Source organism: Ctenopharyngodon idella, chromosome 18 (genome assembly GCF_019924925.1).
Source record: "Ctenopharyngodon idella isolate HZGC_01 chromosome 18, HZGC01, whole genome shotgun sequence".
NCBI lineage: Eukaryota > Metazoa > Chordata > Actinopteri > Cypriniformes > Xenocyprididae > Ctenopharyngodon > Ctenopharyngodon idella.
The window spans coordinates 7,051,232-7,069,344 of record NC_067237.1 but is presented as its reverse complement, the minus strand read 5'-3'; the positions used below and the strand labels follow the sequence as shown (position 1 = coordinate 7,069,344).

Genomic DNA, 18,113 nt, shown 5'->3' with positions numbered 1-18,113 from the left:
AAAAAAATATATATATTTATATAAAATAAACATAGTATTACAACTCAAAATGGCACAAAAGCCTGCAAATGCACAAGTGAACTTTACTGTTCTAGTCATGAAGGTGTAAGGCGCTCTTCCCGAAACAACGCACTAAAAACACGAGTGCACAAAGAATTCACAACATTCTTTTACAGTCGTGTTCTCATTATAATTTTATGTAGCCTATATGACAGATTTGTGCTGCACATGTTGCACTTAACTGTATCTTCCTTTTTGAAGTGATTCCAATCATATCAAGCAATTCAAAAACCATCATGGCAAACAGATTTACTAACAGCTTGCGCCAACGTAAAAGCTGATCTATACTTCAGCGTCGGACCTACGCCGTAGGCTTTGCGCCGTAGGCTGTGCGTCTGTTTTCATTTATACTTCTGCGTCGTTGTCCGCATCGACGTGCATGCAGACCACTAGTAGGCAGCGTCCGCGGTCATGTTGAGTATCAAGGCAAAAGCTGAAGAAGAAGCAGCTTGTCATGTACGTTGTCAGAGAAGCTTACAAATAGAAGCGGCAGAGAAGAAGCAAATATGTAACGACTTTTGTTGCAGTATGACAGCATGTGTTCCCTGAAACAGAGCATTTTTTTCATTCCTGTGGAAGTTGAAAACGCTCACTCTTCTCCGAGTGCTCCGCGCCAGTTTTTTGACCTGAGGGAGGGGTTCTAGCAGACCACAGCGCTTGCGGTCTGCGTAGAATTGACGCGTTGTTACATTTTTGAAGAGGTGCACGTCAGGCTACATCGTAGGCTACGCGTGCTACACACAGCTTACTCCGTAGCTACGGTGTACACTCGACGCAGAAGTATAAACAGCCTTTAATCCTGTTTTGGTGTTAAACTATTTTCAGGATTTACTAACGACACGCAGTGAAAAATTAGCGCTGAAAAGGCGTGGACAGGGTTATTTTTGCGGCTGACCTTATTACACATGCATTTGTAGTAGTTTCCCTTTCAGACGCAACATTTATGGGAAGAGAGTATTTAAATGAATCATGCAAGGTGATTTACTAAGGTTTGCGCTAGTCAATTTACTGGTATTTGCGCCATTTTTAACTTGTTAAAAAAGCATGTCTTAAACCAGACACTAATTTGCGCTGTTCTTGGTAGATTGGGTTGGTCATTATGGAAATGATCCGGCTGTGTCTGTGTTCTTTAATTTGCGCATCGTCAGTAGATCACGCACAGAACTTTTCACTCCCATCGGCGCTTTTTTGAATTGCAGTCTCACGCTAATTTGTCCTGATCAGTAAATTTGTCCCATAGAGTGAAAACTGATATCCATATGCATTTTATATACTGTAAGTAGTCTGCTATACTATTATAAAGATCTGATTGATTTACATGACAAGCTATCAGAATTTCATTTTACTTTTTGGCCATATAAATATCACCAGCTGCACCAAATTGCATATTTTTGCTTAGTTTGGGCCTCTGAATAAATTTTTTTTTTTTTTTTTCTCCTTAAGTATGAGCTCCATATTATTTTATAATTTTTTATTTGTTTAATAAACTGTTCCATTTAAAAAAAACAAACAAACAATTTTTATTATTTATTTATTATTATTTTAAATGTCAGGTTTTACAGGGTTAAATAAGTATACAAGTCAACTTTTAAATACCAGTTATGCATCATCAGTTTGAACAGCCATGTGTGAAGGCATTTTGCTTTTCCTTCTAGTGCATGCATGTGTGAATTGAAGCGTGTTTTTAAACACTGCATTCCTGAGATTGCTGAGCCGTAACCTGGAGATTAATTGTAACTGGGTGATTGTGTAGACCAGACCCAATGACCTGCTTTGTGTCCAACACATACGGAGATATCTGGATACAAATTAAGGTGTCGTCATGTGTTTGTGCTTTGCTTTTTTTTTTTTTTTTTTTTTAATAGTTTTTGCTTTTACAGCAATTTCATAGACCATACAGACTTGTAAAACCCACTCAAACATTAAATTCCATTAATTCATACAAAGAATGATAACCATAAAGATAGATAATTATAATGATAACTACATTAGCGTCCACACCAAAACACATGATAATGTTCTGTTTATTTGAAGTGTACGCTGCAGTTATGTTTTATTCCACTTTAAATGCTAAAGCTTTTTAAGGTCAAGTGAATTCTGTTTGGCTGTCAATGTTTTATCATTCATCAACTGGAAAAAATCATTCTTGTCGCATTTATACCACCATAAAACGCTAGTAATGAAACATGAACAGGTGGATTATAAGCCTTTTTTGTTGTTGTTGTTGACCGAGACAAATTCAATTGCTACATAAACAATTGCATGGTGTATTTTCTCTGCTTTGAATAGAGGCTGTCAGCCTGTTTTGTTAGCCCAGATAAAGTCATTGGGATTGTACCCAGCAAACCAGGAAAGTTCTCAGAACTTTGAATAACGTTTTGGCAAGATTTTCTTTTAAAAAATTTAACAAACGTTTCAGTAATGTTAACATGTTCTGTCAAAGAAGCCTCCGTTCTTTCGAATTTGGAATCTACTAATGTTCTGACTAACTACTTGGAACGTTTTTTTTCTGAAACATCTTAGGGGCCATTTACACTTAGGGTTGCAAAGGGGCGGAAAGTTTCTGGTAAATTTCCGGAAACTTTCCACAGGAACTTAACCTGGGGAATTTTGGAAATATTCCAATTTGGAAACTTAACAGGAATTTACGGGAATTTATGAGAATTTATGGGAATTAATTGGAAATTTTAGGAAATTTATATAAATGTATAATATTTATATAAAATGTATCATATACAAAATATAAATATAATTTTTTTTTATAAATATATATATATATAATATATATAATTTTATAAATATAAATGTGATTGAGGAATGTGCAGGGTAAAAATTCAACTGAAATTGATTTAAATCTGGTTGTTTTAACCAAAATTATGCTGCAAGATGTTTTTTTCAACTACATTTAAGTACCCTGTTATAGGCTAACCTGCAATTTTGCAAATTCCCTGTTTATTCCTATTAATTCCTGTCAATTCCCGTTAATTCCCATGGAAAGTTTCCAGCTTTGAAAATTCCCGGAATTTTGCAACCCTATTTACACTACACCGTTTTCAACCTTTATACATTTTGGCCATTCATTTACACAACAATGGTGTTTTGAGGGACTGAAAATGCAAACTTTTGAAAAGATACGGTTAGATATATATTCAAGATACCGTTATCGTCTCTGTATAAACTACAAAAATGCAAATTTGTGAAAACTGTGACATCATGCGCATGCATATTACATGTTCAGTCTATGTGCATATAGTGTTCCTTTACAAAGTGACCTCACTAACTACTGGCCTGTAGGGATGTTCATCTCCATAACTGAGGCCGATGCGATACGCATCTCGATGCATAGCCAACAATATGATACATTAAAGATACATATGAAGGAGCTACCGATGAGATGCGATACGATTCACCCCATTATGATGCAGTGCAAAAATAAAGTCTTAATAATTATTGTATTATTATTATTATTATTAGTAGTAGTAGTATTACATTAAGACACACACTATACTGTACAATAGTAATACAATAGTAGTACATATTACTACAATAGTAATAGGACTATATTTCTGTTACAAGTTAAACCGAATTTGGTAACACTTTATGGTCTTTTAACTAGTGGCTTATTAGCATGCATATTACTAGAATATTGGCTGTTTATTAGTACACATTAAGCACATATTAATGCCTTATTCTGCATGACCTTATTCTACACTCTTAATCCTACCCAATACCTAAACTTAACAACTTCCTTTCTGACTATTAATAAGCAGTAAATTAGGAGTTTATTGAGGGGAAAAATCATAGTTAATAGTTGATATGTGTTCCCTATACTAAAGAGTTACCCCGAATTTTTATTTTGACGGGTTGCCGTGAAGATTCTGTGTGTGTATATGATATTACAGTGGTCATGAAGTGACTCTCAGAGCAGCTCTGGAGATAAAGTTTGTGTTCATGTTGTCATATAGTCAGATGAAGACACTGGAAAAAACACAGTGAGCATCACGTGTGTTTTATTATGTGTAGTAAACGTTTGCGCATCTGCGCCATTCACACAGAACATGCAGGAATCATATTCAAATAGACTTTTTGCGGTTTAGTATTCACAGACACTAGTCCATATCGCGATTTGATTTAAGTGTACCCACCTACTTTTGATTTATTCATCTAAAATTTGACAAATTCCGTGACATTCTGCATTACAGTTTCGTTCTTATGAATAGATTCTGCGATTCTGTCTGTGTTTTCTGCATTGCGGAAATCATATGGCCCTAAATATGGTACAGATAGTTTGCTTTTATTTCTTTGGTTCAGTCAGACAGCAAATCATAAATTAACTTAAGTGCCTTCTGACTTCTAACGCATGGCCCTTTCACAAACAGGCCTTTGTAGTGCCATGTTAATCTATATTCTGTGTGACTCTCAGGACACTCCTTGGTCTCTGTAGTGTTATGATACGTCATATTCATGTAGCAGCAGTGGTGATGAGAGAACACGCTTGAGAAACAGTTTAGAGAGGAGAAATCAATCTACATATAAAATATTGGTCACAAATTATTAGTCACTTTATAAATAATAAAAGTATTGCGCATCTACTAATAATTATATATAAATAGTTTTTTACTGATGCAAATATGTTAAAAACAATGCATCGCCATACATGTATCTGATGCACATGTTTTTTTAACTTTCATGCCGATGCGAATCGGTGAATCTTACCATCCCTACTGGCCTGGCAGCATAATAGAACTTTTTTGGTAATTTTCATGCTCCAAAAATGCAAAGGAAAAACTTTTCTGTTTTTAGTACATTGTTGTCGTGTAAATGTACCATTAATTGGACGTTCATCTGTTGTTGTTTTTTTACTTGTTACTTTTGAATATTCTCTGAACATTCTGAAATGTTCCCATAATGTTTGCAAAATGATAAAATGGAATGTTCCCTTAACGTTTGCATAACCAAGTAAAAGGATTTAAAAACATTTTAAAAACTGGACTTTTTTTTACTTAATGAGAACGTTAGCAAAACATTCTTAGAACATATTTTTATTAGCTGGGTATTTATGTGTTAATTGTTTGGGTCTGTGAGCGTTCTTGCTGTGGTATCCTAGCAATGCTCAGATCTGGAATGCGAGGACAGGGTGTGAAGTGCAGCTGTGCTGTCGTCTCTTCAATGACTGTCTCATACCATTGGCTGTCTGCCCTATAGTGCCTTCTGATTGGCAGGACCTATGATCCGTTTGGATCACTGACTGATGATAGAACAAACAAGAGGCCCAGAACAGGGAACTTTTCTTTATAAAGTTTTATTTTCATTGCCAGACTTTTACCCATTGCTCTGACGAATGTTCTGGGTCTTGCTGTTTCATACTGGAGAAAGCAATTTAGGAAAGTTGGTTTTGTAACTTATATTATGATACTCAGAATAATTTACAGTATAAATGAGATTATCTGACTGATTATAATGACAGATCAAAGGATTCTATGGCTCTTCCTCAGATATGACCAAACTCTTAAACAAACTTGTCTGCATGTTTAAGAAATTGTGACTAAAAGTGTGACATTTTACACTCTTTAATGAATGATGGAGTTCTGCAAGTAGGTTTAACACATTACAGATTAACAGAGGTTTAGCTTCACTCCACATGAATTCCGAAGGCAACACTGGTAGAATTGTTTTCTGAAAAAAAAAAAAAAAAAAAAATCAGTAACAGGAAGCCTAACAGCCTGGAATCCCATCCAGGTTCACTTTAGAGGCATAAGCCATTTTTTACTCACACAGAATATCTTAAAGAAATAGTGAAAGTTTAAATCCTGACTTTATTTATTCACCTTAATGTCATTGCAAACCTGTATGCTGTTTTTTCCCTGTGGAAAACAAAAGGAGAAATGTCAAGGTGGCCTTCACAGGGCCATATGGAGAATTCAGAAACCCTTGTTATTAATGACACCGGTGGCCATTAAGTGAACTGAAGCCAGCTACTTATTGCTCATGCTCATGCTCTCGCACACACTCTATAGTGACGTGAGTGAGCATCAACCAAAACAGCAATGTAACATACAAGAGACACCAGCATCATCATAATAATAACTAGCTTGCCTTTTGAAAATTACTTAGCAGTTTACATAGCATACATACAGACAGCTACATACTACCGGATTATACCAATACTAATTTTACAGTTGTTGCTCTACACTGTTATGTTGCACTGTTTTATGTTTATCATGTCAAATGTTGTACCACAACCGAGAAACCAACGTAAGGACTTGCCATTATCCTGTATACACCTGAATTTTAGTATAAAAGAAAACAAAATTAATTTAATGTTGCGAAGCAAGGTAGCTTGCAATTCGTCAATGATAATAAAGTAATGTTAGCTAAAATTACCCAGTGAAAACCATAATATGGCACTATATATTCCCAAATCCGAATGAAGTTCCCTCCAGGAATCCAAAATTCCTAGTTTTCTCCTGTCAATCACAATCCCACTTGGCCAGATGGAATTCAGATAAAACTTTATTATTTTTTTTGTGTCGGAGTCTGTGTTGTGCCGGGAGCCAGCCGTTAGTGGACTTCATCTCTAAGCTAATGTTAGCTAATGTTAGCTAGTGTTGCACACCGCTGTCATTGTACAGAGCGGAAGACAGGCACTATAGTAAGGCTCTCAAAAGCATGCATAAACATCACATCCTTTTGATTTTTCTCAGCAAAAACGTGAAAGTCTACAGGCTTTCATAGGCAACCTAGTAGGAAGTCAGGGAAGGTCTCATTTTGCTTTTTTATAAAAATAAAAAAAACAGTTGGACATCGAATGCTACAATTATATTCTGAAAACATCTGTTCTGCTCCATACAGCACGAGCTGCAAAGTTGCAGCACAGTGAAGCAGGAGTCAGATTTCACTTGTAGACCTTATGTAGCCCTGCCCCTTATCAGCGCTGTCTTCCGGTTTGTTCAAACACAAAATTTTGAAGATGACTGCAGGTTTTTTTCTTCGCCACATAAGGTCTATTACCTGACAAGAGTAAGGAAAGATGACAGGACGATGTCGGAGGATTTGGTGTGCAACAGATCCTCCATGTCATTGACAAATATCTTATTTTGTAAAATGTGTGGTCAGTACTGACACTCCCTAAACACCAGTGTTTCTCAAACGTTTTTGGTCACGCCCCACTCTAAACCTTTAAAAAATGCTTTTCTATGGCGAGGAACTTCTGTCGAGCTTGTTCAGGCAAGTCAAGGGTCTGAAGAAGAACGATTCAGTGGAATTAGCGTTTGGTGCCACTTTATAAAGGCAGAGCACCTACTGCTATTCACACACTTGAACGCCATTGCAACGGCTGTTTTCTGTTTTTTTTCATCTGCTAATCTCCCGCGGCCCCCCTGCAGTACCTGTGTGGCCCACACTTTGAGAACCACTGCTATACACAGAATACGCTCAATCGCGGATGCGAAAGTGAAAAGCGAGTGCATGTTTAAAAGCAATTTAAATTTCCCGCATATTGATAGTGGCAGCCTGATGCCCGCAAAATTATATAGAATTATATAGGCCTACAATAAGATAAACAGTAATAGACATACTCAAGCAATATCACTCACAGTCGTGCTGTTGTTCTGAATATTGGCACGGCTGTGATTACCTGCGGCCTCATGCCTACTGTTGTGCTGATATAGAGTAGCAGCAGTCTTGCTTGTGTGATGTTGGTTTTGTGCTGCAGTTCAATAAATTACAAAATTGATATTGAAAATAAATGACTTGCTTTTCAGACAAAAAAAAAAAAGTCCAGTTTGTTTATAATTATTTTTCATTAAAAATGTATAAAGATCAATGAAGTTTAAATGCAATGGAGTCTTTTTCTGTTGTCTCTCATTCCCTCTTTTCCCTCTTGTCTCCTTTTTTCCCTTAATTTATCCTCCTCGTAGTTGTCTTCTCTATTTAAATCATTTTTCCCTTTCTCTGTTCGCTGTCTCAGGTTGTTGGTGTTGGTCTGATGCATGTATACTGGGCGCTTCCCCTGCCACTTTCAAGAGCATGTCAAGTCATCGTGATAACACAGGGCAGCAGGGGCAGCCTGCTCAAGCTTGAGCCTGTCCCAGAATGCACCAGCTGTTCCGTCTAGTGTTGGGACAGAGAGACCTGTCCCGTGCAGGAGACCTCTTTTCTCTGGATGACAGCGAGATTGAAGACTGTCTGTCGCAAGCCCTGGAGGAAATCAAAGTCATATCCTGCTCTCCAGTGAGTGTACACTGACCTCAAAATAGCAGATGCATGACAACCTTCTTAAATGAATTTTTAATCATTTTTTTCCCCCGAGGTCCACGTAGAATGTTACTGTTTTTTTGTACCAAACATTTCAATATTTCTAGTTAGTTCATAATTTTGTTATGTGATAACTGTCAATTTTCTTGTTAGAGATTCCTGATGTGCCACTAATTATATATAAGGACATTATATGAACATTACTGAAAAAACATAAAGTAAACAGGGCGGAGGATGAAAAAGACATTCTTTTAGAAGACAAAAAGAAAGAAAAAAAAACCCCCTCCAAAGCCAATATAAACCATCTGGTACACTTGACACAAGACGAACACCTGGAATGAAATTATTGAAAAAGTTAATTCAAGAGATGTTTAGTTAAACTATAATAAATTAATTTGTTGTTGTTATTGTGATATGACAATTAAAGCCCGAAACACACCAAGCCGACAAAGTTTTCTCAGTGTGTTCCACACCGTCGGCTGAAGTTGGTCCTCGTCGGCTTATTTTCAGCCAATTCAACATGTTGAATCGGCATCGGAGCTCATCGGTCAGTCGGGCCATCTGATCATTCTGGGATGCGTTTCCCGAAAGCGTCGTTGGTGAACCATGGTCGTAAATTCCATTGAACTCTATTGGTAACGACGGAACTTGCGACCATAGTTCGCTTTGGGAAACGCACCCCGATTGGCTGTTCAGCTACTGCCACCTGCTGGTACGGAAAGGCATTTCTTCTTACGCAGGCGCAGAACGGACGTGCTACTTGGCCATCGGGTGTCGAGCGTCGGTTTGGTGTTTCAGGGCAACTTCGGACCCAGACGCTGCCGACGTGAGCCAACCCCGCAGTCTGCTTTCATCGCCACTAGTTCGTCGGCGTCGGCTTGATGTGTTCCGGGCTTAAAGCACGTTCTCCTTTAAAATTCATGTAACTGTAATGCAAAAAACATACTTATTGTAATATAATAATGATTCAATCTGGTCACAGATAAATTAAAGTCAAAAATGCAAATTTTACTATGATGTACACTTACACTAGCGTTGTCAAAAGTACCGACTTCGGTACCAAGTTGGTACTGAAATTTTAAAAATTTCCCCCTAGCATTTTGAGGGATTCTTAAACACCTCTGATTGGCCATTGTGTTCACACGCTCAACAGATATGTCTGTGATTTGCTACAATGATCAATGCTTTAAAAACATGTTGAAAATAGACATCTTTAACACTCTTTGATCTCTAATATATCCACTGATAGATAGATCCGCCAATAGACGCCTGCTTTGCAAGTGCTCAGTGAAGAGCGTCACAGATGTCTATTTACAACATGTTTTTTTGAAGCATTGATCATTGTAGCCAATCACAGACATATCTGTTGAGCTCGTGAACACAATGGCCAATCAGAGGTATTTAAGAATCCACTCAACAGCACTCAAAATCAGGGAAAACCTGGGGGAAATGCTGGTATTGTCACATTTTAAAAATTTCAGTACCGACTTGGTACCGAACTTTCACAATTTTACATTTACAGTTAATTTAATTAATCCAAAATTAACACTTGACAAGCACTTGTAATTTTACTATTGTTCTATAAAATAAATTAGCATTATTTTTAAATAAATTACATTTTTAATTGATTTTATTTATTTATTTTACAGTACAATAGTAATATATTTATTTTTCTGTTTTGATCTTTTATCATTTCAATGATGATGATACTACTACTAATACTACCACTATTTCTAATTATTATTATTATATAGTCATGCTGAATGGGGGAAAAACACGTTTTCTTTTCTCTTTGTCCTTATCCGATCACATACCTGGCTGATGTTATGCTGTTAAAGTGAAGTTAGAGAGCATATGGCATGTCTTGGTTGATCACTGACACTGTCAGCACTGCATATTTGAATAATTTGAATAAGGTGACCCCTCATTTCCTCATTTAGTGTATTTTAAAATTAAATGAGTCACTTCTAAAGGAATTTTGGTGCCACTGAGCATGCTAAAGCCAGTTCTTCTTGCCTCATTGGGCTTCTTTGTTCTGACTGGCTTTTGTAAACAGATTTGGGCTCATCCAGCGTCTCAGGGGTAGCCTTCTCTCGTTCTCTCTTCGTCTCATTCTCTCTTCTCATGTATTTCTCTCTCCAGGGCCTACACTGTCCTCCTTTCCACAGTCACTTGCATAACATTATCATTCCAAACACGCCACACTACAAAGATGAAAATATTTTCTACCAAACTTTCTTGCTTAATGATACCTCATGTTTTCAGAAATCTAAATGAAGCTGTTTGTATGCAAATACTGTATAGCACACAATTAGAAAACAAACTGTAGCTTAATAGTCTATGCATGAATGTCAATCCAACCATAATGTTTTAAATATTACATAACCATATAAGTGTCAGCAAGGGGTTGCAAAAAGGCGTAAATAAAAGTGCTGGATCTGTTTGCAAGCAGCTTTCTTTAATCAAAATACTCATTATAAAATACTCATTACTCATCTTCAGGCAACAAAAGTTTGGAAACAAACACACGGATAAACACAGGGCTAAAAATACACTAGGGACTAAACAAAATGATTAACAAGACACAGGTGTGACATATGAGGGAAAATCAAAAACAATGGCAACAAAAGAGCATGAGCCAAGGCTGTGTCCGAAATTGCCCCCTATACCCTTGAATATATTTGAGGGGACAGTCATTTGTAATGGTGTCCAAAACCATAGTGGACATTAAGTGCTTTCTTTCAGTCCCACAATGCACCGCAATAGCGAGTGTACGACTGATGCACTCTCAACGGCTAGAGAATACCCACAATGCTCTGTGAGAGTCGCTCGCAGAATGAATTCCCTCGTCTGACCAGAAGATTGCGTCTGCAGCTGAATCATCCATCCATCCATCCATCCATCCATCCATCCATCCATCTATCCATTTTCCAAACCACTGGTCCAATGTGGCTACAGCGTAATATCATACAGGTATAAATTCAATGACAGAGTTCAAGATGAATCTTTTCATCTTAATACTGGAGCTGCCAGTTTGCAAAGGTTCAAATAATTATTAAACATCAAGAACAAACTATGCAATACGGCAGCCTTTCTGGCACACTCAGTGTCCGAATTCGCTCTCTCGTTTTCAGTCACGCCCTTTAGTGAATTATATTTGTGGACTAATGTAGGGAATAGTGAATGAGGGTATAGGGGATGGTTTCAGACACAACCAAAGAAAACGCAGGAAACTGAACTAAGAACAGTGCAAACTTAATTCAAAGTCAAACTGTAGCAAAACACAAAGACAGACCAGTCGTGACAAGAAGACCTATTCACTAGATTCTGAAATAAATCAAATACTTCAGAAATGAAGGAAACTTTATTTTATTTGATGAGAAGAACTTGGATCTCATTACATATTGCAGCACTTCAGGAATTAAATGTTTTCCGGAGAGTGGCGCTAAAAGGTTAATGCTCCTTCGCATTTGAAAATAACTTACCACCTACACTAAACCCTACCCTAAACCTAACCAATACTGTTAACAAAAGCAAACGTGAGATAAAAGCACAATTACTGTACCAACCATGGCATTTTATCTTGCTTCTACAAGTCTTTGAGCTTTCTTATCGTAACTCGTGTTTCACAGACTTCATATGCACCAGAAAATTTGTATGTAACAGAGCCTTTCATTCAGTTATGTGATTTGTTGTAGGACTACTTGACCAATGACAATGACCAGGCGGTGGTGGAGATCTGCATCACACGCATCACTACAGCGATCAGGGAGACAGGCTCGATTGAGAGGCACGGAGCAGCTCTTGTGTCATTATGGGAGTCTTGTCTCGAACATAACCTACAGCCGCAGGGCAAAGATGAAGACACACCTCATGCCAAGATCGCCTCCGACATCACCAGCTGCATCTTGCAGGTGGGAGCAACGCTTAAGGGCTAAAGCACACTAATGATTTCTTTACATTTATGAACATAACAGCAGATTCCTCACAGTAATAGTCTGTGAGTTCAAGGTTCAAGTACCTAGCTAACAGGGAACATTCTCACAGCTTTAGCTAACGTTCTGGCAAGGTTCTCTCAAAGTTATAAACAAACATTCTTCCATTAACATTAATAGAATGTTAGTTCAAAGTTATCTGGTCTTTAATAATGTTCTAAAACTGTTAGCACAAAAACATTGTCTATACTTCATTCAAGGAAAGTTTTTTTTTTTTTTTTTTTTTTTTTCCTGAAACGTTCTAGTTGGACGTTCGTCTAACATTTTTAAATGTTACTACTTGTTTCAAAATGTTCAGAGATCATTCAAAAGTAATATTCCCATAATGTTTGCAAAATGATAAAATGGTATGTTCCCTTAATGTTTGCTTAACCAAGAAAAAACATTCAAAACATCCGAACGTATTGAATGTTTAGAGAACATTCAAAAATAATGTTTTCATAGCTTAATGGGAACGTTAGCCCAAACATAAAATATGATGTCTTTGCATTTGCTTGCAAATTATTGATGGGGAGGTTAATTTACAGTGTTTTACACACCTGTACTTTACTAAACAGGCTCATTATCATGTAATATAGAAACTTTGACTCACTGGCGCATTTTATTTGCTTAAAAGTGGATATTTATCAAGTGTGTATCTCTCCCTGGATGTCACCGAAAGCTGAAAAATGCTGCCTCCGCAGGCAGCAAACAGAGGTCAGTAGGAAACAAGGCATGTCCGAATCCTTTGATAACATCCTGAGATACCTTTATCTAATACATTTTTGAAGGCAGCATAGATGTATCCTTTGCTACCTATGATATCCTAGTCTCGCGTAGCCAGACCTTCAGACTGACGGCAGAAGGTCTGGACTATATTGCAGCTTTCGTTGGCCAAGAACCACCCAAGAGGATGTTTGACTGACATGTAATGCAACCAATCACAGTTCGCTTTGTTTAGGGGCGTGAAAATGTAAAGATGTCCCTACAGTAACAGACTGGCGTGCATCTAATAAATGATTTATTCAAGAACGTTGTGCAAGTTTACTGCAACGATGGAGCCGCGAACTTCACATACTTTTGAAAATCTAGCGTTTAGCTGATCCTGGTAAGCGCTCGTTGTCACAGTTGTAAACACAACGGCGTTCTTCTTCCACAAGGGGGTTTGGCGTCACGGCATTTGTTTCCAGGCAGACGATTAAAGAACACGACACTCGCGTCTCCCGGACATCCTGTAGAATTCCACCAACCAAATGACAACTTTGAAAATCCTGAAGTGTTTCCAGGTTAGTGTGCCATTTGCATCAGACTTTCAGCCAACGGTCTGTGGGCGTGATGTCTGAGACTAATGAATATCCCACAATCCCGTGTGTTCGATTCTGTGACAGTTCAGCTAAATAATAAAAATGAGAGTTGGTTGGTGGTTAGTTTGTGTGTAAATGCACATTTTTGACCAACTCTTTCCACTTTTGATTGTATTGTAGTAATTATTTACTTAGTTATCACTAAAGCTTTTTCTATTTTGTTGTAGATCATTAAACCATTATGCTGCCTCAGAAAGCAGTTTCCTGCGGTACCTTTGTGCGCAAATGCTGCCTACAAAGTCATTGCCTGATAAAGCAGCGAGACAGCAAGTCAGCTGTCTAAGCTTTCGATCACACATCCACATCTCAACAAATTTAGAGTTGTGGATTTCAGAGTTTCCATGTTCAAAATTGTTCTTCAAGGTGTAGGGATGTATGTGCCTGAAGCCAAATTCCGAATTCTGAAAGGAGATAACAGATTCTATGAAGCCTCTAAAGGAACATGGTGAAGGAGATGGGAGGAAAAAATATATTTAAATGCTTTTGTGTTCTCTCACAATTATATAGTTGGGTAATTATATTTTATATGATTTGCGGGCATCAGGGAGCCGGTATCAATATGTGGGGTATTGAAATCACGGTCAAACTTTGGATTAGGGTCTAATTCTCACTACTAACTAACTATTAACTACGACTTTTGCCTCAATAAACTCATAATTACTGCTGTTTATTAATAGTTAGTAAGGTAGTTGTTAAGTTTAGGAATTGAGTAGGATTAATTGATGTAGAATTTGGGCATGGAGAATAAGGTATTAATATGTGCTTTATAAGTACTAATAAACAGCCAATATCCTAGTAATTTGCATGCTAATAAGCAACTAGTCAATAGTGAGAATTGGACTCTAAACTAAAGTGTTACCAAAATCACTGTCTAATTTGCGTTCACGCATGCTCTTTGTATAGGGAGGGGTAGTACTGACCACACATTTTACAAGACCATACATTTTATTTGTCAATGAGGCTCAGGATCTGTTGTGCACCAGAACCTCCACCATCGTCCTGTCAGTCATATCTCTCTACTATCTTAAGTGAAATCTGATGTACTGTAATGTAATGTAACTGACTACCGCAGCAACCATAACCATGTCCCTTTAGGACATGGTTATGCTTGTCCATAGAATGCGTTATTTGGCTTCAGGCACTATTCAAGTGGTGTTCCATCACACTTCAGACTTTCTATTACATTCAACTGAATGTAATGCAGTATAGGAAAAGCTCTAATATCATTTGCTTGCAGATTTTCTGCTTCGTTTGATATTTTGTAATCTGACAAAGTCATTCATAGATCAAATTTCCATTTTTTTCTCCTATAAGGGCGTTAATGCTAGTTGTGGTCACAATGGAACCTTACCACAGACTGATGACTTGTTTCCACAATTATTAAAGTCCCCCTGCAGTCACTAATTGTATCCCTTAAAACTCATCTTTAATAATCAAAATGACTTATTGAAATGTTTTTCCTGTGAAAATAATTTCTTTGTGCCTTAAAATAGCTTGAATGTAACTCTATACCATTGCTTCGTTTAGTATACAGCTATATGTGGATCCATGAATATGCAACTTAGTCCCTGCCTCATTTCAGTCACACCAGTTCGGACTACCTGATTCCACTGATAAGTGGAAATATTGGTTTAATTCAGCCATATATGTTATATAATTCAGCCATATATAAGCCGAACTGATTCAGTAAAAGAAGTGGAAGAGCAAATTATACAGTCAATGTATCAGAATAGTAATACACTTGTATGTATCACTCTCTACAACGTCAGACACATTACAAACGGTAATGGATATGATTAGCTCTTGGCTTGAATACATTATCAAACAGCTAATAATGTTGCTAATGTTACACAAACCATATTTCCGTTCACATCTCAGAGTCACACAGCTGCCTTCTAAAAATTGGCATCCTTAGAAACGCTTTAACCATCATTGAAAGTCTGTGGTGAAAGGCATGTAGTTCATCATAGCATCGTAATATACATCATATACATAGACATACTATAAACACATTAAAAACTTGATTTTCACTGCAGGGGTCTTTAACATTTAAGTATAGAAAAGCTTCTTTGTTTATATATATATATATTTGAATAATCTGCCTTTATACACTATACTTTGTCTTATATTACCTTGGTAATGAATTTAAAAAACTAGTGCCACTAGGGTTTTTCTAATACAATTGCAGAGGGAGTGAAAGTAAAATTGTCATCTTTCTCTCTTCCCACTGCCATAATCTCTCAATATTATTTTGCTTTTTTGGAAAGTTGTGCTGTATGCTGTATTCTTTTCTTTTGCTATTGGAGCAAATGAAAACTCGTTCACCAGCATAGAAATTTACCCAGCTATGACAACTTCTACTTCTGAGAACCCTGGAAATGTGAAAGGGTCCATATTTAAACCAGCTTTGTCGGTTATGAAGCAATAATAACATTCTCAGGGAGTCAAGTGGCATGTCTCAAAATGGAACTGACGCGCCTGACAACTGCAATTAGCCTGCTAATTAATTGGCTGCTTCTCAATTTTTGCTTCACTCTCCTTCCAATGGATTTCCCACATCCTTTCACTCAATGACTCCTCTCTCTGATTCTCTCTTTCTCTCTCTCTCTCTCTGTTGACTTTCCCTCTTATTTTTGTATTTGTCTCTCTCACACACACACACACGCACGCATTCACTTACATAATGAGCCTCACATGAATCTTACAGCAGGGCTTAGAGAGAGGCTGAGCTAGAGCGGTGCATTCTGGGTAGTGGTGGAGATCAGTATTCATTAGAGAACTGCAGCTTGAACAGGTCTTATGCCTGAGTTCTTCAGAACTATTTGTGGAAGGGCTCTTTGATCTGAGCAGCAGTCACATATTCAAGTGGGTGTTTTATAATTAGCTTGGGGTCTTTGGAAGTTATTTGCCCTACGTCATGCCTTTTAAAGTTTTATTTCCGATATTCAAGGACCTTTTCCCTTCAGGCAAGAAGATGAATCGCCATCTTTTTTAAAGTAAAGGGGGAAAAAAAATCTCTTAATTTTCTCCAGAAGTAATGAAATTCATATTCATACCATGTGTACTATATGCAATAACTAGATGTTTGCATTTTTTAAATAAGAATTCACTAATTATGCCATTCAAACTATTAAGATTTAAACATAATGAATCTTATTATTTTATTTTGACCAAATGTATCAAATGTAATGGTGTAAAACTTAATCCTTCATAATAAAATAACTTCTAATTTCAATAGATGAAACGATTATCCATCTGATGTTTCATTTGTTTCAACCTGACATGTTCACATCTTCTTCTCTAGGGGGCAGCAGAACATTTAACATAACCTACTTTCTGTGGCAGGATTCAGTTTGATCTTTTAAAATGTTTACTGCTGCCTTTCATGCCTTATATAGTATCTCTTATCATTTTTTATTATTTTTATTAAAATAACTAAGCAGCCAGCTAACCCTTATGTGATCATTCTCTGAATCTATTAAAGTTTTTTTTTTTTTTTTTCTTGGCGTAAGCCATTTGTAATTAACACACGCTGGTATATTGATTTTGCCTTATTTGAATGAAACTTCTAATTGAGCTTCTCAATTCAGTCTGCGGTGTGGAACGTCATTAAAAAAGGTTGTATTGGTCGTAACTAGTAAATTGTATACATTTAATTGAATTAAACTGTGACCTTAGATGCAGGTCTAAGTTTGAGTTGATTTTTTTTTTTTTTTTTCCAGAATTACAACAGGACTCCAGTGATGGTGTTAGCGGTTCCTGTGGCGGTGCGGTTCTTACAGCAAGGGAACCAAGAGCTGAGCAGGAACATGTCCAGCTACTTGTCACTGGCTGCCATTGCTAAAGCTGAGCTCCTGGCCCAACACACAGAGGCTATCACCTGCAGCGTGCTGACAGGTATGAGTCTGACGGGGTCCTGGGAGAGGGAGGGTTCACGGTAGGTCACTAACACGGCATAGGTTTGTATTTATCATGGATGGCTTTGTGCTCTGGGTCATGGTGATTTCACCAAGTGCCACATGATACTGGATCAACATCCCTTTGGTCCTGGAACAACATTCTTAAAAGATTTTGGGGCAGAGTACACAGGAACCTAACAGTGACATTGGGCCAGATTTACTAAACGGGGCAAATTAGCTTGAGAGCGCAATTGCACAAAAGTGGCAAGTTTTGCTTGTGATCTACTGCAGATACGCAAATTAAAGAACACAGGCGCAGTCAAATCATTTACATAATGACCAACCCAATCTACCAAGAGCAATGCAAATTAGCGTTGAGTTGCAAAAAAGCAGAGCTGAGCAAATTAAAAATAACATTACTTGGCAAACAGTATGTTCGGATAACGTCTTCCTCTGGCATTCCAAAGAAATTAATAAGGGTGGAAAATATTTTCTCCCTTCTACCACACACTCTCTGTGCGGTGTCTCCTCCTAGCAGCAACAATTGCAGCCATATCGCA

General features: G+C 37.4%; 1 protein-coding gene across 1 annotated transcript in view; it reads left to right on the top strand.

Annotated features, from left to right (window-relative positions):
* The window catches only part of veph1 (ventricular zone expressed PH domain-containing 1), a 121,258-nt gene that overhangs the window by 7,432 nt on the left and 95,713 nt on the right, over positions 1-18,113 (top strand). Inside the window, exons 2-4 of the mRNA XM_051869585.1 lie at positions 8,030-8,292; positions 12,015-12,230; positions 17,377-17,551. Of these exons, the coding sequence (XP_051725545.1) occupies positions 8,155-8,292; positions 12,015-12,230; positions 17,377-17,551 (529 nt within the window). The 5' untranslated portion in view covers positions 8,030-8,154. The remainder of the gene's footprint in view (positions 1-8,029; positions 8,293-12,014; positions 12,231-17,376; positions 17,552-18,113) is intronic.